The sequence below is a fragment of the Salvelinus fontinalis genome, chromosome 8, assembly GCF_029448725.1.
Source record: "Salvelinus fontinalis isolate EN_2023a chromosome 8, ASM2944872v1, whole genome shotgun sequence".
NCBI lineage: Eukaryota > Metazoa > Chordata > Actinopteri > Salmoniformes > Salmonidae > Salvelinus > Salvelinus fontinalis.
The window spans coordinates 30,296,869-30,319,664 of NC_074672.1; the positions used below are offsets into that span (position 1 = coordinate 30,296,869).

The window sequence follows — 22,796 nt, forward strand, 5'->3', positions numbered from 1 at the left end:
TTCTAAAACTCACAGGTAGCCAGTGTAATGTGTGCCCCCCATCTGTTCTTGGTCAGTACCCATGTGGCAGCATTGTGTATGTTTTGGAGTTGACCAATGGCTTTCTTGGGTAGAACAGACAGGACAGTATCCATAAAAGCATGGATGAGTCTCTCTGTACATGGATGAGTCTCTCTGTATCACCCTTAGAGGGAAACGGCCACACCGTGGCAATGTTCCTCAGGTGGTAAAAAGGTATTTTGGTCACATTACTAATGTGTGATTCAATATTGAGTTCAGAATCTAAAAAAACACCTAGGTTTTTTACCTGGTGTTTTATCTTTATTGTCTGTGATGTAGCTGGAGGAAGTGTTGAGCCATCCAAGTATTTGAATCACCAATACAGTTTAATAATTTATCTGTGGAGCTAAAATCCTCTGGTGACATGGAAATGCAAAGTTGTGTATCGTCTGTGTAGCAGTGAAAATCAATGCTGTGCTTTCTGATAACGCTGCCAAGGGGTAACATATATAAACGGAACAGTACTGGACCCAAAATTTAACCTTGTGGAATACCACATGTATTTTCTCTGTTATGTTCACCAAGGGTGACAAAAAACTCCCAACCGGTTAAATAGGTCCTAAACCAATTTAGAACGAGACCGGAGAGGCCAAACCACCTCTCCAGTCTGTCCAGAAGGACATCATGGTCAGCATGGTCGAATGCAGCACTTGAATCCAAGCGCACAAGGACAGAGAGCTGTTTGGTGTTGGCTCTAAGATCATTTGCCAATTTATCTAAGGCTGTCTCTGTGCTGTGGTGGGCACGAAAACCAGATTGGATTTTTTTTAAATACAGTTGGCACTTAAAAAGGCATTTAGTTGTTTGAAAACCAATTTTTCCAGAATGTTGCTTGGAGATTGGTCGAAAATTGCTAAAAACTGAAGAATCTAGATGACTTTTCTTCAGAAGGGGTTTCACCATAGCAGTTTTTAGTACAGTGGGGAAAATGCCTGTGAACAGGGAGTGATTAACTATAGCTTGCACTTCTTTAGATATGCAATTAAAAACTGTTTTGAAGAAGGTGGTGGGGTGGGGATAGGATTGAGAAGGCAAGCAGAAAGCTTAAGTTGTGATATCACTTTCCTGAGAATGTCTGTATCAACCAGGGAAAATAAATCCGTAGTGACTTTGCATAGTAGGCTAGGGCACATATCAAACTTCTCATCAGGTCTTGTTTGTCTGATACCCAGCCTAATGTTTCATCTTTGAAATATGCTGTAAACTCGTCACATTTACATGTGGAGGAAACACGTTTGCAGTGTTGACATTTTCACATGTTTGTCTATAAGAGTAGGAATCATATGTCAAGCTAGATGTTTACATTTCATTTCTACACATTTGTATCAGCTAAGACCCGTGCTGTAGTGCTAAACCTGCACACACACTCATCCAGTTTTATGTATGTGATTAAAACACCGCCCACAGTGTTCCACTTGAGATGAATGACGGATGGGAGTCAGTATGGAGTCTCTGTGATGAGGACATAGCACTGCACAACACTGCCCTTCCTCCTACTCAGCATCCAACACACTAGTTACTCTATGGAACTGAACATCAGAGATAGATTTATTTGTAATTACAAGACACATTCTGAGACGGTCAATCATCAGATAATAACGTTCTATAAATCTGTTTAATTACACAGGAAACAGCTTTATCTACAGTAAAACAAATGAATCAGGAACATATTTTTTTCTCAATATACAGCACTACATTCTGCTGATCATACCATGCTCTGACCCATCACCCAGGACAATGGGGTGATGATGTAATACTCCAGGTAGCTGTGTTGGTTTTCAAGCACAGAAATATTAGATTGTTTTCCCTAGAAATATAATTTCATGAGGATTAGTCTGAGTTGATTTTTAATAGGTTTCAATACTGGCAAGCAGGCAGCATTCTTTAAAACCTTTGCCTTTCTGAATCCACTAAGCGATGCAGTAAGAGCAAGCACTGGAGAGAGGGGCAGACTAGATTCAAGAACCCACTGAGATGTTGGAGGCTATTGAGGGCAACAAGGATCACATTGTACAGCAATGCAGAAGAAGGAACTAGTCTTTAGATTCTGAGAAAAACACAGGCAGATGAATAGACAAAACCGCAGGTGTCATCCTGGGGAGAGGGTCCATTTGGGTATAGGCCTGCATACAGCACAGTAGCATTTTCAACACCCACCTGCAACAGCCCACGCTAAGTGCACAATGGTGTATGGCGTTTATCTGTGAGAACGTTACATGCAGGTTACTATCACACTATATCCTCTGACAAGGGGTTGTTTCTGAATACAATCTAGGCTACCAGTTGATCATAACTTAGGCCTATGCCCTCCAAACCAGAAGACATTGCCAATGTGATGTGAGGAATAGTTTTTTTTTTAGGTTTTATTGAGTAGGCTATGCACTGTAATTAGAGCAAGTTCACATTTTTGTATTAATTCATGTGAATTAAACATAGACCAAAATCCAAAATGTATATCCCAAGGAGTATGTTCAGTGTTTATTGGACCAATAGAGGTTCTGCAACCATTTTCTGATGGTGGTTGGCCTATTCTTCTGTAATTATCGGCTAGAGAAGCCTTACCACACCTGTCTTGGTTCCAGTAACTGATGTAGTCTAATAGCATATGCAGCTTGGTTCAGCAGATTCAATTTTAAGCGCAGTGAAATCAGATGCTGCCGAGGTAGCCCATGACCGTGAAAGCGCAGTTAGTGATAGATGCAATTGCCATCGAGTTACTCTCCGACAGTCCAATCTACATTTGCAAATGCTTGACACATCGGTATTGACTAAACGAGTCGTGATGACCATGAAGATGGCGCATTTTACGGTATATCGCAGTTTCTGAATTGTTCTTGCACCCCAAGACCAGTTTGGACCGGCGGACAATATCACGACTGCTAATTATCATCTAACGACTCAACTCTTCCGCCGGGAGTGGGACCCGATATCTGATTTGGTAGCTGAGCCATAGGCTAATGACTAACTGGGAAATAAATAAATAAACCTTTAAAAAAACTATTCCCGTTCCTATCGAGATGCTGCTGCAATAATAGCGTTCAGAGATTAGATTACCGTGTGTGTTGGGTAGGTGGACACAGAGACTGCATCAGTGTGTGACTAGGAGACGGCGAGCAGAGCAGACCCGGGAGATAAAGAAATCGCGGGTTAAGACATTTGTGGTCCTTTTTATGTTATAGATTTCTATGGAGATTATCCCGTTCGTATCGAAGGAGTCGGGGATATTCTTATAGCTTTCATTTAGCTACATTCTCCCACGATATCGACAGAATGAGGCTTGGTCTCCTGGTGGGAAAATAACAAAAAAATCCAAAATGTGGATACCAACAGAAGATGAAAAAATCGGAGTTGGTGAGTCCATTCTGTATTTATATAGACATTTGTCATTTTTGATTGCTTGTTTTCAATTTCATTGACTTTTCTCATTCAAAGCTGCTTATTTTCTAATGAAGAAGCGTTGTGATGATATCATGTTTGGTCATACAGGTTATTATAGGCTAGGCTACTGTAGGATATTCTCAGCTAACGATCACAATGTCTTTCAATTAATGTTTCATATATCATTAAATCATGTGAGCCTAATTATAGTTTACAAACCATATAGTTTATCAGCTGTGCTTAATGGCTGAAGATAACCGGTCAAAAATAAGATAATGCAAAGCCTAGGTTATTGCGTGGGATGATAGCCTTATACCCTTTTATGGGCTAGATGGGCTACCTCTATTAGACTGTATCACCAGTGTCTATACCCATATAACCTATAAGGCTACAGTATCCTTATCATTCATTCATATACTACATTTAATTTTTAGAGTTCTGTAAATGCGTCAATCATACTGTTCTATCCATGTGTTGAAGAGCGGCAGAGCCTATATCGCTGAAAAGGCTATTCGACTGGAAACCACGAGGGGGCAATGAGATAGCGTTCTGCCAACAGGTGTAGCTTACGTTTTAGAGTCTGACAATGCGTAGGCCATATACTTGTCGGCATTTATAACATAGCACCACGACTACCTCGCTACTACAATAGTTGCTACTTGCATACTACAACCAACGCTACCCCATCCCTCGTCTTCATGCTCGGTCCATGTAGGCCGAATTATTTGGAAAGTGCTAGTAGTGGTGTAAAGTACTTTAAGTAAAAATACTTGAAAGTACTACTTAAGTGTTTTTTGGGGGGGTAACTGCACTTTACTATTTATATTTTGGACAACTTTTACTTCACTACATTCCTAAATAAAATAATGTCGTTTTTACTCCATACATTTTCCCTGACTCCCAAAAGTACCCGCTACATTTTAAATGCTTAGCAGGACAGGAAAATGGTCCAATTCGCACATTTATCAGAGGAACAACCCTGGTCATCCCTACTGTCTCTGATCTGGCGGACTCACTGAACACATGCTGCGTTTGTTAATTATGTCTGAGTGTTGGAGTGTACCCCTGGCTATCTGTAAATAAAAAGAAACAAAATAAAATGGTGCCGTCTGGTTTGCTTAATATAAGCAATTTAAAATGATTTTTTACTTTTACTGATACTTTGGTATATTTTAGCAATTACATTTACGTTTGATACTTAAGTACGTTTAAAACCAAATACTTTTAGACTTTTACTCAAGTAGTATTTTAATGGGTGACTTTTACTTTTACTTGATGAATTTTCTATCAAGGTATCTGTACTTTTACTCAAGTATGATAATTGTGTACTTTTTCCACCACTGGTAACCCTAGAGGTAGTGGACAATCGTATCAGTAGTATTGGAGAAGTCTGTTCCTGGCAATTTGAATGAGTCATGTTGAATCAGTTCGCTCAAAATGCACGCACGGACGCGCGCGCGCGCACACACACACACACACACACTCTCACACACACACACACACACACACACACACACACACACACACACACACACACACACACACACACACACACACACACACACACACACACACACACACACACACACACGGCTTTGCATGTTTGTATTACACTGTAGATTCGAAAAATACCCAGACTCCAGAACTATTGATTGGTGTTCAACAAAGAGGAAACAAAGGCTGAAAACTATTGATTTGACATTGGAGGAGGAGAGAAGCAACAGTTTGATGAGAGCACGCAGCGTACTGTAGCCTACCCTTGATGCTTCAAGTTCAAACAGATGCTTTTTTTTGTCGATGTTCACGGAGCTGAAAATGACACTTAAACCAACTTCTGGCCGAGCCGCGTTTAGCGTATCGCTGTCCGTGGTGCTGAAAGTGCTGAAATGTGGAAGGCAGAGCATTTAAACCAGAGCCCGTTTCACAAAAGCATTTTAAGGCTAAATTGGTTAGGATCCTATGGTTCTAACGAAGCTTTTGGGAAGCCGCGTCCAGGTCATTTCCATATAAAATGACCCATGATCACCAACATGTGAAGTTCATAGGTGAATTTCAAATTGGGTGTCAAATGAAAACAAGGAGTCTATATTTTTGGGAAATGAAGGCATTGATATATTTTTCAACCATTTTCCATCTTAAAAAAGTAGGCATATGTAATGGCTTTGATTCCTGGTCAAACAGATGGAAAAGGGATCTACCAGAACATTAAAAAAAAGTTATTACAAACACAATAATGTTGAAGTAAAATTCTCCTACCAACTAATATCAACACTTCTAATTCATTTTGGATAAATTATTTGCCTTCTGTAAGTTAAAGAAACATTGCCTTGTGCCTTGTTATTCCGTTACCAAAAACCCACATATCTTTAAAATATTTTCAGATTTCTCTCCCTCATAAGGAGGATAATGAACGTTCACAGAAGTAAGTCGAAGTAAAGGGAGACTTACCATTTATTTAAATTGTTACTGATATCAATTTTGTTTATGAATTATTAAGTGATTCAAATGTGTAATGCTGTTACCAAATCGGTAACGGAATTACTGCAATTGAATTGAATACAATGGGAAATCATAGTAGTCACAAACGACAGTTGGGTCACCTGTTACTGCCCTTTTTTCAAAGTGTCATGTCATTTACATTTAAGTCATTTAGCAGACGCTCTTATCCAGAGCGACTTACAAATTGGAAAGTTCATACATATTCATCCTGGTCCCCCCGTGGGAATTGAACCCTGGTCCCCCCGTGGGAAATGAACCCACAACCCTGGCGTTGCAAGCACCATGCTCTACCAACTGAGCCACACGGGACCACACGGGGATGTCATAGCGGACACCCCATTCTTTCTGCAGAAATATTTTAATCTAAATTCGGAACAGATATTTAACAGAGTTTTTGGAAAACGTGGTCTCATAATAAGGGAAATTTTACCGTAATTCTGTTAACAAACTTTGCATCTGCATAGTTCTTTTAATAAATGTGTTTTTGTGAAATGTTTTGTGTAAATTGTTAAAAGTATTCCTTGTGCATAGATTTGTATGTTCTGTTAAACTTTTAAATCATTGTTTGTTGTTTGTCATATATTTTAGAGTGAAATATCTGAGTCTCAGTGTAATTCTGTTACCAAGGAATTGCCCAGCAGCGTTTTTCAATTCCGGTTGCACAATTTTGCTATCACAACATGGCAGTGCACAGACCTGATTCAGATAATCAACTGATAGTCACGTGTTAATGGTGTGGTGGGTTAGAACAAAATGTGCAACCCTGTAGGTAGGCCCACTTGACTTGAATTGATAAGCACTAATGCAGATGATTATGTAGGCGACAGCCGGAGGCATACACACTGTTAAAAGACCTGTCCATTTTGTTTTACTGCTCTGAATTTTGCCAGAGTAATCAAAAGGCACATCATATTCTTCAGATTGGTGGGCTGATGCTGAGGGTTGATGTTTGAAGCTGTTAAAACAATGTCCCATGTTGAAAGCTACAAACTGAAATTGAGATATCAGATTTGATTGGAAGCATCTCTAAAGAATCTACGGGCTATTTTAACAAACCTAATGCAATGGTAAATATTTGCGTATATAAGTCTGGGGGTGTGGGGGTGTGCCAGAAATATTTTTGCTATTTTCACTGCAGGAATTATGAGTGCAAGAGGTGGCAGTGGCGCGAAAGGGCTGGGTTTTGATGAATACATTAGTTGTAGGTGTGTCGAGGCATGACTCCTCACTGGCCAATCAGAACATGCTCCATGGCTAAATATGTGGTTGCTTCAAGTTGTTTATTTCCGTTTTGTTATGTATTGCACTGACAACAACTCCAATTCGAATGTTATTCCTTATAGGTTAGTTTTTTAAAAAGCCTACAGAAAGAACATTTCAAAATGTAAGCCTATCCCATCTTTGCTAAATATGTTTAACATGTTAGCAGTTCACATTGTTCTAAGTAATTGCATGGCTTCAATATGGAATTAGAGTTGAAGTCGGAAGTTTACATACACTTAGGTTGGAGTCATTAAAACTCGTTTTTCAACCACTCCACACATTTCTTGTTAACAAACTATAGTTTTGGCAAGTCGGTTAGGACATCTACGTTGTGCATGACACAAGCAATTTTTCAAACAATTGTTTACAGACAGATTATTTCACTTATAATTCACTGTATCACAATTCCAGTGGGTAAGAAGGTTTACATACACTAAGTTGATGGTGCCTTTCAACAGCTTAGAAAATTCCAGAAAATTATATCATGGCTTTAGATGCTTCTGATTAGGCTAATTGACATAATTTGAGTCAACTGGACTTGTACCTGTGGATGTATTTCAAGGCTTACCCTCAAACTCAGTGCCTCTTTGCTTGACATCATGGGAAAATCAAAAGAAATCAGCCAAGACCTCAGAAAAAAAATTGTAAACCTCCACAAGTCTGGTTCATCCTTGTGAGCAATTTCCAAACGCCTGAAGGTACCACGTTCCTCTGTAAAAATATTAGTACGCAAGTATAAATACCATGGGACCACGCAGCTTTCATACCCCTCAGGAAGGAGACGCGTTCTGTCTCCTAGCGTTCTTTGGTGCGAAAAGTGCAAATCAATCCCAGAACAACAGCAAAGGACCTTGTGAAGATGCTGGAGGAAACGGGTAAAAGTATCTATATCCACAGTAAAACAAGTCTTATATCGACATAACCTGAAAAGGCCGCTCAGCAAGGAAGAAGGCACTGCTCCAAAACCGTCATAAAAAAAGCCAGACTACGGTTTGGGGACAAAGATCATACTTTTTTGGAGAAATGCCCTCTGGTCTGATGAAACAAAAATAGAACTTGTTTGGCCATAATGCCCATCGTTATGTTTGGAGGAAAAAGGGGGAGGCTTGCAAGCCGAAGAACACCATCCCAACCGTGACGCACGGGGGTGGCAGCATCATGTTGTGGGGGTGCTTTGCTGCATGAGGGACTGGTGCACTTCACAAAATAGATGGCATCATGAGGATGGAAAATGATGTGGATATATTGAAGCAACATCTCAAGACATCAGTCAGGAAGTTAAAGCTTGGTCACAAATGGGTCTTCCAAATGGACAATGACCCCAAGCATTCTTCCAAAGTTGTGGCAAAATGGCTTAAGGACTTAAGGGCTTAAGGACAATGTCAAGGTATTGGAGTGGCCATCACAAAGCCCTGACCTCAATCCCATAAAATATTTGTGTGCAGAACTGAAAAAGCATGTGCGAGCAAGGAGGCCTACAAACCTGACTCAGATACAGCAGCTCTGTCAGGAGGAATGGGCCAAAATTCACCCAATTTATTGTGGGAAGCTTGTGGAAGGCTACCCAAAACGTTTGACGCAAGTTAAACAATTTAAAGGCAATGCTACCAATTAAGTGTATGTAAACTTCTGAGCCAACGGGAATGTGATGAAAGAAATAAAAGCTTAAATAAATAATTCACTCTACTATTATTCTGACATTTCACATTTTTAAAATAAAGTGGTGACCCTAACTGACCTAAGACAGGGAATTCTTACTTGGATTAAATGTCAGGAATTGTTAAAAACTTTAAAGTTTAAATGTATTTGGCTAAGGTGTATGTAAACTTCTGACTTCAACTGTATATACATAACATTTACACTGATGTAGGCAAAATACTTTTTTATCAAGTTCTAATAAAAACGAAACCACAACTTGTTTTAAGTAGACTATGTCTCAGTTAGGCCTACAGGCACCATAATTGCTGCCCATGGACATATAATATTAAGGCAACTTAGACGGGAGGGTTTTACACACATCCAAAGCTTTGACAGAAGCTGAACAAAAATCTAGGAGATGTAAAAAATAAATTAAAAACATTTTTACACATACGTATTTACCCCTAACCCCTTTTTTTGGGTAGGCACAAAACTATCTTCATACTTTCATTTGTTTTTTTAAAGCCGGTACTGGTTACCTTCAGAGGAGTCCTATGACAAGTGTGTGGGTCATAAAGCAAAAAGGAGAACACCATTGTGTTCAGGAGAATCTACCCTTTCCACCGTGGTGTCCCATTAGTAGCCCAAATGGTTCAGATGGTACAAAACAGAAGTTGGCACATCGACGAGTCTCCTGACAATTGTAGGGGTCATAGAAACAGAGAACACCATTTCCATAGAGTAGTCATAATAGTTTCTAGGTCAAACTGTTTGGACGCTACAGACGTTTAGTGAGAAGAAAGATTTTCAGGATGTCTCATGGTCTGACAAACACCTCTCTAGCTCTGTCACCTTTCACCGCAGATGCGGAAGTGTGACACTGGCCGGCGGCAGTGGTGATTTTAGCATGTAAATCTTGGTGGTGCAAACTCCCCAACTTTTTTTTTTAGATGCATGCCAGCAAAGCCACTACACAACACTAAACAATACATTAATTGCACTATAACGGCAACAAGCGATGCGCACAAACGTTTAGGGCTCACATAAAGCTGTCCCAACAGCAGAGCTTTCTTTTCATCACCATGGAGTGAATCCTTACCACTGCTACACCTGGCTATCAGCGGAGCCTTGTCTGGCAGCTAAACAGTTCATTCAGCCTCATATACTGACTTTTTAAAAAACATAGCTGATATGACTGACCATATCTCCCCGTCATATTACATCATTTCTGAAGCTGCATATAAGACATTTTTGGACTCAACTTGTTGTGCGCGACGGTCTTTTTATGGCAAATTTTGTCATCAAAGAAAAATATTTACAATTCCGAGTTGAATGATTGTTCAAAATATATTTTCCCAGTCTGACTTCCCAGTTGCAATGCTTGCACTTAGCCACTGTCACCGATTCCTTCCAAAGAACTCATTGTTGAATTTGCGATTTCCAACTTGTTGTGTAATGTTTATGTCTGCCACCGTCTCTTATGACCGAAAATAGCTTCTGGATATCAGAACAGCGATTACTCACCTCGAACTGGACAAAGATTTTTTCTTTAACAAGTCGGACGCAAAGGATTTACTCCAGATACCCAACCAGGCCCAAATTCCCACCATTCGCATGAAGAGAAGACACCGATACAAGGGACGCAGGTCAGGGTACATCCTGAGAATTAGTCAGCGAGATGAAATGAATATCCTACGTTTCACTGAGTCGTGGCTGAATGATGACATGGATAATATACAGTTGGCTGTTTTTTCCGTTGATCGGCAAGACAGAACAGCTGCCTCCAGTAAGACAAGGGTTGGCAGTCCATCTCTATTTGTCAATAACAGCTGGTGCGCGAAATCAAATATTAAGGAAGTCTCAAGGTTTTGCTCACCTGAGGTAGAGTATCTCATGATAAGCTGTGGACCACACAATTTACCAAGAGAGTTTACATCTATATTTTTCGTAGCTGTCTAATTACCACCGCAAACCGATGCTGGCACTAAGACCACACTCAGCAAGCTGTATAAAGCCATACGCAAACAAGAAAATACTCATCCAGAGGCGGTGCTCCTAGTGGAAAAACTAAAGCAGGAAGTACTAGTGACTCGCTCAATACGGAAGTGGTCAGAGGATGCAGATGCTAAGCTACAGGACTGTTTTGCTAGAACAGACTGGAATATGTTCCGGGTCTCATATGATATCATTGGAGTATACCACATCAGTCACCGGCTTCATCAATAAGTGCATCGATGACATTATCCCCACAGTGACTGTACGTACATACCCCAATCAGAAGCCATGGATTACAGGCAACATCTGCACGGAGCTAAAGGGGAGAGCTGCCTCTTTCAAGGAAATCCCGCTATGCCCTCAGACTAACCATCAAACAGGCAAAGCGTAAATACAGGACTAAGATTGAATCCTACTACACCGGCTCTGACACTTGTCAGGGGTGGCAGGGCTTGCAAACTATTACGGACTACAAAGGAAAGTCCAGCCACGAACTGCCCAGTGACACAAGCCTACCAGATGAGCTAAATTACTTATATGCGCACTTCGAGGCAAGCAACACTGAAGCATGCATGAGAGCACCAGCTGTTCTGGACGACTCTGTGATCACGCTCGCCATGGCGGGTCAACATTCACAAGGCCACAGGGCCAAACGGATTACCAGGACGTGTACTCAGAGCATACGCTGACCAACTGGCAAGTGTCTTCACTGACATTTTCAACCTGTCCCTGGCCGAGTCTGTAATACTTACATGTTTCAAGCAGACCACCATAGTCCCTTTGCCCAAGAACACCAAGGGAACCTGCCTAAATGACTACCGACCTGTAGCACTCACGTCAGTGGCCATGAAGTGCTTTGAAAGGCTGGTCATGGCTCACATCAACACCATCGTCACAGCAACCCTAGACCCACTCCAATTTGCATACTGCCCCAGCAGATCCACAGATGATGGAATCTCTATTGCACTCAACACTGCCCTTTCCCACCTGGACAAAAGGAACACCTACATGAGAATGCTATTCATTGACTACAGCTCAGCATTCAACACCATGGTGCCCTCAAAGTTCATCACTAAGCTAAGGACCCTGGGACTAAACACCTCCCTCTGCAACTGGATTCTGGACTTCCTGACGGGCGGCCCCCAGGTGGTAAGGGTAGGCAACAACACATCTTCCACGCTGATCCTCAACATGTGGGCCCCCCAGGGGTGCGTGCTTAGTCCCCTCCTGTACACCCTGTTCACCCATGACTGCGTGGCCAAGCACGACTCCAACACCATCATTAAGTTTGTTGACGACACAACAGTGGTAGGCCTGATCACCAACAACGATGAGACAGCCTGTAGGGAGGAAGTCAGAGACCTGGAAGTGTAGTGCTAGGACAACAAACTCTCCCTCAATGTGATCAAGACAAAGGAGATTATCATGGACAATAGGAAAAGGAGGACCGATCACGCCCCCATTCTCATCGATGGGGCTATAGTAGAGCAGGTTGAGAGCTTCAAGTTCCTTGGTGTACATATCACCAACAAACTATCATGGTCTAAAAACACCAAAACAGTCGTGAAGAGGGCACAACAACGTCTATTCCCCCTGAGGAGACTGAAAATATTTGGCATGGGTCCTCATATCCTCAAAAGTTCTACAGCTGTACCATCAAGAGCATCCTGACTGGTCTTATCACAGCCTGGTATGGCAACTGCTTGGCCTCTGACCGCAAAGCGCAACAAAGGGTAGTGCGTACGGCCCAGTACATCACTGGGGCCAAGATTCCTGCCACCCAGGACCTTTATACCTATCAGGAATCAAGGTATGACCCAGATGCAGACGCGTCGAATTGACAATGGTTTAATATTCCAACAGGGACAAGCAGCAGACAGGTCAATGCAGGCAGGGATTAGTGAACCAGAGGTGGGGCAACGGTACCGGACGGCAGGCAGGCTCAGTGTCAGGATAGGCCGAGGTCAACAATCCAGAGGTGGGGCAAAGGTGCAGGCAGGCTCAGGGTCAGGAACAGGCAATGTGATCAGGCAGGCTGGCTCAGAGTCAGGACAGGCAAGGGTCAAAACCAGGAGAGCGAGAAAAAGAGAGACTGGAAAAAGCAGGAGCTGATAACAAAAACACTGATTGACTTGACAAACAAGACAAACAGGCAACAGACAGACAGAGAACACATAAATACACAGGGGATAATGGGGAAGATTTGCGACACCTGGAGAGGGGTGAAGACAATGACAATGACAGGTCAAAACAGGTCATGGTGTGACAATACCCCCCCATCTAGGGTCGCCACCTGGGGTCCAGGTGAAAATCCGCGATGAGGCTTGGGTCCAGCATCTCCCTGGCGGGGACCCAGCACCTCTCCTCCGGGCCATAACCCTCCCAGTCAACCAGGTACTAGAACCCCCTGCCCCGAGGTCGAACCTTCAGGAGACGCCTCACCGTATAAGCCGGTTGGCCATTGATGAGATGGGGGAGACGGGTGGGCCATAGTCATAAGTCTGCTGAACAGTTAATCAAATGGCTACCGGACTATTTGCATTGACCCACCCCCCTTTTTTTCACGCTCCTTCTACTCACTGTTCATTATCTAATATCTATGCATAGTCACTTTAACCCTACCATGTACATATTAACTCAATTACCTCGACTAACCTGTACCCCCGCACATTGACTTGGTATCGGTACTCCCTGTATATAGCCTCATTATAGGTATTTTATTGTTGCTATTTTATTTTTTACTTTAGTTTATTTAGTAAATATTTTGCTTAACTCTTATTTTTCTTAAAACTGCATTGTTGGTAAGGTCATTTCACGGTAAGGTCTACACCTGTTGTATTCTACGCATGTGACAAATATCATTTGATTTGATATGGTAGGGGTAGAGATAGCTGTTGATATGGGAGGGCTAAAGATTGCTGTTGATATCGTAGGGGTAAAGATAGCTGTTGATATGGTAGGGGTAAAGATAGCTGTTGATATGTTAGGGGTAAAGATAGCTGTTTATATGGTAGGGGTAAAGATAGCTGTTGATATGGTAGGGGTACAGATAGCTGTTGATGTGTTAGGAGTAACGATAGCTGTTGATATGTTAGGAGTAAAGATAGCTGTTGATATGTTAGGAGTAAGATAACTGTTGATATGGTAGGGGTAAAGATAGCTGTTGATATGTTAGGGGTAAAGAAAGCTGTTGGTATGGTAGGGGTAAAGATAGTTGTTGATATGGTAGGGGTAAAGATAGCTGTTGATATGTTAGGGGTAAGGTAACTGTTGATATGGTAGGGGTAAAGAAAGCTGTTGGTATGGTAGGGGTAAAATAACTGTTGATATGGTAGGGGTAAAGAAAGCTGTTTATATGGTAGGGGTAAGATAACTGTTGATATGGTAGGGGTAAAGATAGCTGTTGATATGTTAGGGGTAAGATAACTGTTGATATGGTAGGGGTAAAGATAGCTGTTGATATGTTAGGGGTAAAATAACTGTTGATATGGTAGGGGTAAGATAACTGTTGATATGGTAGGGGTAAAGAAAGCTGTTGATATGGTAGGGGTAAAGATAGCTGTTGATATGCTAGGGGTAAAGATAGCTGTTGATATGGTAGGGGTAAAGATAGCTGTTGATATGTTAGGGGTAAAGAAACCTGTTGGTATGGTAGGGGTAAAGATAGCTGTTCATATGGTAGGGGTAAAGAAAGCTGTTTATATGGTAGGAGTAAATACATTTGTTGATATGGTAGGGGTAAAGATAGCTGTTGATATGGTAGGGGTAAAGATAGCTGTTTATATGGTAGGGGTAAAGAAAGCTGTTTATATGGTAGGGGTAAAGAAAGCTGTTTATATGGTAGGGGTAAAGAAAGCTGTTGATATGGTAGGGGTAAAGATAGCTGTTGATATGGTAGGGGTAAAGATAGTTGTTTATATGGTAGGGGTAAAGAAAGCTGTTTATATGGTAGGGGTAAAGATAGCTGTTTATATGGTAGGGGTAAATATAGCTGTTTATATGGTAGGGGTAAAGATAGTTGTTTATATGGTAGGGGTAAAGAAAGCTGTTTATATGGTAGGGGTAAAGAAAGCTGTTTATATGGTAGGGGTAAAGATAGCTGTTGATATGTTAGGGGTAAAGATAGCTGTTGATATGGTAGGGGTAAAGATAGCTGTTGATATGGTAGGGGTAAAGAAAGCTGTTTATATGGTAGGGGTAAAGAAAGCTGTTTATATGGTAGGGGTAAAGAAAGCTGTTTATATGGTAGGGGTAAAGATAGTTGTTTATATGGTAGGGACAAAGAAAGCTGTTTATATGGTAGGGGTAAAGATAGCTGTTTATATGGTAGGGATAAAGAAAGCTGTTTATATGGTAGGGGTAAAGATAGCTGTTTATATGGTAGGGATAAAGAAAGCTGTTTATATGGTAGGGGTAAAGATAGCTGTTTATATGGTAGGGATAAAGAAAGCTGTTTATATGGTAGGGGTAAAGATAGCTATACACATACTGTACTGTATGACTGCCACTTCTCACTCTGCCTCAGAAACATCTGCCCCTCGTGGCTCTGACATTGGCCTGCCCTTGCACCTCCACATGTAATGGCTCAAGTGCAACACAATACAGCAATAAACTTGAAAGTCATGGAAATTTGGAGCAATGCCATCTTGGACAATGATGTGGATGGACAGCCATAAGCAAGTACATAATGCAGGACATACAGCTACTGTTCCATTGTGAGGGGGATTACAGAGATTAGAGTACCCTAAGCACCATTTTTTCATGGTTTTAACCCCCTGAGGACACAACCATTGATTCTCTCCACCGCTGCAGGTTGGCCAGGCAGCCTTGTGGTCATCTAAAAAGTAATGAAAGGTAATGAGGTCATCATCAAGTAGTCATGTGACCTCCACTGCAGATGGGTGCCATGCTCACTCAGATAGCTGTGGCTGCTGTTCTGGAATCAGATCTGACAGAAGCGCTAGGGCACTCATGTGGCACAAGGTTAGCTTAGCAGAACCTGCGAACAGCGATACAATGTGTGTCTGAGTGAGTGAGCGTTCATTCAGGTCATGCTGAACAACATGACTCATTGGCGCCAAACAGAAAAGGCCCATTTGTAATTTTTAACTGAGCCATGTGGATCTGGGAAAGGGTTTCTCAAACTAGGAAAGAAGTAGAACTGGAAATTACCAGTATGTGATACAAGGAGCTGATATGATATGTATTGCAATTCTCACGATTCTATAGTGCGATTTTATATTGCTCACTATATGTCTTCTGCAGAGACGAGAGAGCATGAGAAAACAAGTTTTGATCAGTCAGGGAAATAGAAGTGCTGAAAACATGTTGGCTCACTATTTAAAAAGAAGATGGTGAACAAGCTATAGAATGAAAAATACCAGAGTTTTGGCGCAGGTACAGCTGAAAAACTCTAGCTAAGGTTACCTACAGTAGCAAACATTTTAAAATAAAATTGTATATATCATCTGTATAAAATTGTATAATCATCTGTATATATACACTATAAATACAAAAGTATGTGGACATCCCTTCAAATTAGTGGATTCGGCTATTTCAGCCACACCCGTTGCTGACAGGTGTATAAAATCGAGCTAACAGCCATGCAATCTCCATAGACAAACAATGGCAGAAGAATGGCCTTACTGAAGAGTTCAGTGACTTTGGCACCATCATAGGATGAAACCTTTCCAACAAGTCAGTTTGTCAAATTTCTGCCTTGCAAGAGCTGTCCCGGTCTGTCCTCGGTTGCAACACTCACTACCGAGTTCCAAGCATGCCTCTGGAAGCAAAGCATCATCAGCACAAGAACTGTTCGTTGGTAGCTTCATGAAATGGGTCTCCATGGCTAAATAGCTGCATACAAGCCTAAGATTACCATGTGTAATATCTAGCGCCGGCTGGAGTGGTGTAAAGCTCGTCACCATTGGACTCTGGAGCAGTGGAAACACATTCTCTGGAGTGATGAATCACCCTTCGCCATGACTGGTACTGTGTGTATGTATATATATATATATATACACACACAGTACCAATATATACATACACACAGTACCAGTCTCAACCAGCTTCATGAGGTCCCTACCTTGTCACCTGGAATGCATTTCAATTAATAGGTGTGCCTTATCAAAAGTTAATTTGTGGAATTTCTGTCCTTAATGCATTTCAGACAATCAGTTGTGTTGTGACAAGGTAGGGATGGTACACAGAAGATAGCCCTGTTTGGTAAAAGACCAACTTCATATTATGGCAAGAACAGCTCAAATAAGCAAAGAGAAACGACAGTCCATCATGACTTTAAGACATGAAGGTCAGTCAATCCGGAAAATGTCAAGAACTTTTAACGTTTCTTCAGGTGCAGTCACAAAAACCATTAAGTGCTATGATGTTACTGGCTCTCATGACAACCACCATAGGAAAGGAAGGCCCAGAGTTACCTTTGCTGCAGAGGATAAGTTCATTCGAGTTACCAGCCTCAGAAATTGCAGCCCAAATAAATGCTTCACAGAGTTCAAGTAGCAGACACAGCTCAACATCAATTGTTCAGAGGAAACCACTACTAAAGGACACCAATAATAAGAAGAGACTTGCTTGGGCCAAGAAACACGTGCAATGGACATTAGACCGGTGGAAATCTGTCCTTTGGTCTGATGAGTCCAAATTTGAGATATCTTGTTCCAACCGCCATGTCTTTGTGAGACGCAGAGTAGGTGAACGGATGATCTCCGCATGTGTAGTTCATGGAGGAGGAGGAGCATGAAGTAGGAGGAGGTGTGATGGGGTGCTTTGCTGGTGACACTGTCAGGGATTTATTTCGAATTAAAGGCACACTTAACCAGCATGGCTATCACAGATTCTGCATCGATACGCCATCACATCTGGTTTGCACTTAGTGGGACTATCATTTGTTTTTCAACATGACAATGACCCAAAACACACCTCCAGGCTGTGTAAGGGCTATTTGACCAGCAAGGAGAGTGATGGAGGGCTGCATCAGATGACCTGGCCTCCACAATCACCTGACCTCAAACCAATTGGGATGGTTTGGAAGGAGTTGGACCGCAGAGTGAAGGAAAAGCAGGCAATAAGTGCTCATCATATGTGGGAACTCATTCAAGACTGTTGGAAAACCATTCCAGGTGAAGCTGGTTGAGAGAATGCCAAGAGTGTGCAAAGCTGTCATCAAGGCAAAGGGTGGCTACTTTGAAGAATCTAAAATATGTTTTGATTTGTTTCACACTTTTATGCATACTACATGATTCCATGTGTTATTTCGTAGTGTTGATGTCTTCACTATTATTCTACAATGTAGAAAATAGTAAACATAAAGAAAAACCCTTGAATGAGTAGGTGTACAAACTTTTGACTGGTGCTCTATATACTGTATATAAACAAAGCAAAAAAAGAAACGTCCTCACACTGTCAACTGTGTTTATTTTCTGCAAACTTAACATGTGTAAATATTTGTATGAACAAAACAAGATTCAACAACTAATACATAAACTGAACAAGTTCCACAGACATGTGACTAACATAAATTGAATAATGGTCCCTGAACAAAATCAAAAGTAACTGTCAGTATCTGGTGTGGCCACCAGCTGCATTAATTACTGCAGTGTATCTCCTTCTCATGGACTGCACCAGATTTGCCAGTTCTTGCGTGAGATGTTACCCCACTCTTCCACCAAGGCACCTGCAAGTTCCCGGAGATTTCTCGGGGGAATGGCCCTAGCCCTAGCCCTCACCCTCCGATCCAACAGGTCCCAGACGTGCTCAATGGGATTGAGGTCCAGGCTCTTTGCTGGCCATGGCAGAACACTGACATTCCCGTCTTGCAGGAAATCATGTACAGAACGAACAGTATGGCTGGTGGCATTGTCATGCTGGAGGGTCATGTCAGGATGAGCCTGCAGGAAGGGTACCACATGAGGGAGGAGGATGTCTTCCTTGTAACGCACAGTATTGAGATTGCCTGCAATGACAACAAGCTCAGTCCGATGATGCTGTGTCACACCGCCCCAAACCATGACAGACTCTATACCTCCAAATTGATCCCGCTCCAGAGTACAGGCCTCGGTATAACGCTCATTCCTTCGACGATAAACGCGAATCCGACCATCACCCCTGGTGAGACAAAACCGCGACTCGTCAGTGAAGAGCACTTTTTGCCAGTCCTGTTTGATCCAGCGATGGTGGGTTTTTGCACATAGGCGACGTTGTTGCCGGTGATGTCTGGTGAGGTCCTGCCTTACAACTGGCCTACAAGACCCCAGTCCAGCCTCTCTCAGCCTATTGTGGACAGTCTGAGCACTGATGGAGGGATTGTGCGTTCCTGGTGTAACTTTGTTGCCATCCTGTACCTGTCCCACAGGTGTGATGTTCGGATGTACCGATCCTGTGCAGGTGTTGTTACACGTGGTCTGCCACTGTAAGGATGATCATCTGTCCGTTCTGTCTCCCTGTAGCGCTGTCTTAGGCGTCTCACAGTATTGTAATCTGTAATGTAATATGATTACTTTCCTGTTAAGAGGCATTAGAAGACATAAAGGATTTATCAAATGCATTCGTTGTGTCATCATAGTGGTCACTGACTTGTGGTCAGACTCGCTCAGGTGGAAAAAACTTTAACTTGCATCTTTTTTCAATGCTGAATTAAACATCATTGAGAAAACATCCTTTCTGAATTTAAAGGTAATCCTCTAGTTTTACATAAGTATCTGTAATCTTATTACAATATTTTTGCTGGAAACGTAACTGATTACAGTTTGTTTTTTTGTATTCAGATTACTCCCCAACCCTGTCTGTTAGTATACTCCCTTGTCTACATTCATCATGGTACCATAACGCCCCCTTAGAAACAATGTCCACCCTCACTGTACTGTCCTTACGCTGACCTTTCCAATATAATTACTATGTAAATACATTGCTTTAGCTTCTGATTTAGCTTCAATTCATATTGTACTGTTGTTATGCTGTCCCTGTCAATATAATTACTATGTAAATATTGCTTTACCTTAAATTCATATGAGGTAGGCCCAGCAGTTCTAAAATAAAGAGGGTTGTAATTTACTCTTGCTGGTGGGGTTTGATGCTTGCTGCCCTTTACACTGCAGAGTATGTCAGGTCTACAGGGCATATACAGTACAGTCTTGTACAGTCTCTCTCTCAGCTGCATGTTCTCCTGACCTGGTGTGCTAAATTATTCCATAATCAACACAGAATAAACATTTAACAGAGAAAACAGTAATCTAACTCCTGCATTTTCAATAAAGCTGTCTTTACAATGAGTGATGTCTGTCTGTGGTGAAAGAATAGATCATTCTTGGAAGACTGTGACTTCAGTCTGGAGTTCATTATCTATCTAATCACCAGAGAGGCTACTTTGATTTTCATTTTGATTTATCATTTTGTATTTCACAATTTTTCCACGTTGTGGCATTTTGATGACCACAAAAATTGTTGGATAATAATGATGATTTTGTGCGCGGTGCATATTTAAGTGAAGCTATTTGCATGGTTGATTGAGCCTGGGGACTAAGAGAGTGACACACACTGTAAAGGCCTAGATTCACTGGGTTGAAGAGATAGAGTCAACTGTACAAATGGCTTTGTAGATAGTCACTGTGATAGAAAAGTGAACAGTTCATGCACTGTTTTAAAAAAGAAGGTTCACCTCAAACTGAGCTTCTTTTTTTTCTCGTTCACTTTACAAACCTAACAAAGGATGACAGATAGGAGTCTGTAACATCACACCATGAGCTAACTCATTTACAAAGCATCACTGATGTAACCTTGATCTCTGTCTTCCGTGTAACCATGTCTCTCTCTCTGTGTTTGTGTGTGTTTGTGTGCATGCCCGAGTGTGTGTGTGTGTGTGTGTGTGTGTGCGTGCGTGCGTGTGTGTGTGTGTGTGCGCGCCCCTGTTTTTGTGTGTGTGGCTTATTCCGTGTCTGTTTTCACACAACAGGGAGCACAAAACTGCAGCATCTGCCATCATCGTACATTGTCATGTGGGCCCCACTGAAATTTTACCCTTAAAAAATAGCTTCAGCTGAATCTCTGCAAAAATAAGCTGTACTGAATTCCAAAGTTGAGGAATTAGGAACAACTCCCAAACAGAGTTATGCCATATTCAGACTTAATAGCTATCGTAAAGAGGCTCATGAACTAACACCGGTTGTGGCAAATCATCAACACTTCATGCAACCTAATACTCCATAACTTGTTCATCAATATAAATGTTTAGGCTATAAGAAGCCCATTTAGATATCATTGTTTCACTTTATTACTACTTTTAGTATAAGACTAACATTTCCTTTATTGTTTGTGTTTTTGTATGAGCAAGCCATTACTGTTCTGGTTGTCCTTCTTTTACTCACTCCACTTGATGATTATCATTGTGGAAATGCCTTGTAGGGCTGCACAATTAATCACATTTGAATCTAAATTAAAATATTATGATGTGCAATATCCACGTCGTTTCACTTTTTTTTATGCCATGAATGTAACATTCAAATGAAATAAGGGTCCCCTGGGAAACTGACCAACACTTTGGATCTTAAACTGTCACAACAACCTCTACTATACCTGTCTTTTTCATTAGTTGTCATGCCAAACGACACCAACCATAGAAATAAAATGAGTACTCCGATTCTATGATTCCCACAGTGTTTTGATCTAAATCGCAAGTACAATCGCAATAACAATATTTGGTAAAAAAAAAAAAAAAAAAGATTATTTGCCCATATCGTGCAGCCCTAATGCCTTGCTTTCGACAAAACTAACTAATCACACACCATAGTGTATCTTATTCACACCATCAACATTTTCAGTAAGCATCTGAACTCTGGCTGAACTCAACTGTTTGAGTAATTGTGACACTGCACACTGAGTGAAGTAACTGTACTGTTGGGGTGTTGACGGCCGGGAACTTTGGTGCCACAGACCATGTGATCCATTAAGGTTATGGCCTCTGATCAAAGACAATGTGTGTTACTAGTAAAGCAGCTTGAGGCAATTATTACAGTACATCATCATATATAGTAGGCCTGTAATAGAAAAGTGAAGTGAGTTCAATACTTTTAAACAATGCAGATTTGTTTGTTTGCTTGTTTTTGGGTCTGTGTCTCAAATGACACTCAATTCCCTATATAGTGAAATACGTTTGAGGCATAATATGGGGAATGGTGGTGAAATTGGAGATATGCTTTGGAGATAACTTCGCTCCAGATTTCAGCGAGTGAATCAGTGAGAGAGTAGTGTCAACATGGTCTGTGAAATAAAACCACACTCTACATTGAAACAGTACCATCTTGTTCTGACATGGGTGTCTCTGTTGAGGTTCTCATAATGGTTCCACTGTAATTTAGCCATTTAAATGAAGTAGAGGATGTTAATAGAAGAGGACTTGTAAGTAGAGAATGTTTATCCCTGTTTGGTAATAGCCTGAAGCAGAGTTTAAAAAAAGGTGACAAGCCCTCTTCAAGTCTCTTTCTCTCTTGTCACTTTTAGATGGTTAATGTTCAGATTCTCTCTCTCTCACTCCTTTCTCCATCTCTGTCTCCATCTGATCTATGCCCTGTACTCATGATTACATCACATCTATATTCCTGCCATTTTAAAATGCCCAGATCCCTGCAGCAGTTATACATTGAAGAAACCCCTACAGTTTTGTATGTGATCTGTTGCCATAACTACCGTAGCAGAGGAACTAAGCACTCATTTCCCATAAACAGAACAGGCGCCCTGCCCCCCCCCTCCCCCCCCTCTCCCATTGGGTCCCCTGACTGGGTCATTAGCATAATGACTCACACAGAACTCTCCTCCAAGGGCCACCATTTGTGGGTTTTGGAATCATCAATGGAGCCCTGTCATCGTCAAACATGTTTGTCTTATACTGAGGCTTTGTAGAAATTACAGCTATGTTCTGCTGTTAAGTTACTCTGCTACTCGACTGACATACC

At 41.5% G+C, this 22,796-nt stretch overlaps 1 protein-coding gene across 3 annotated transcripts in view; it reads left to right on the top strand.

The window, feature by feature from the left end:
- The first annotated feature begins 2,633 nt into the window (after window positions 1-2,633).
- LOC129861085 (dedicator of cytokinesis protein 3-like) overlaps window positions 2,634-22,796 on the top strand; it is an 80,470-nt gene continuing 60,307 nt past the window's right edge. For 2 of the 3 annotated variants that reach the window (XM_055932190.1, XM_055932191.1), the window contains exon 1: window positions 2,636-3,411. In XM_055932190.1, the coding sequence (XP_055788165.1) occupies window positions 3,375-3,411 (37 nt within the window). In that variant the 5' untranslated portion in view covers window positions 2,636-3,374. Of the gene's footprint in view, window positions 3,412-22,796 lie in introns of all 3 variants that reach the window. The other variant, XM_055932189.1, reaches the window with a different exon arrangement.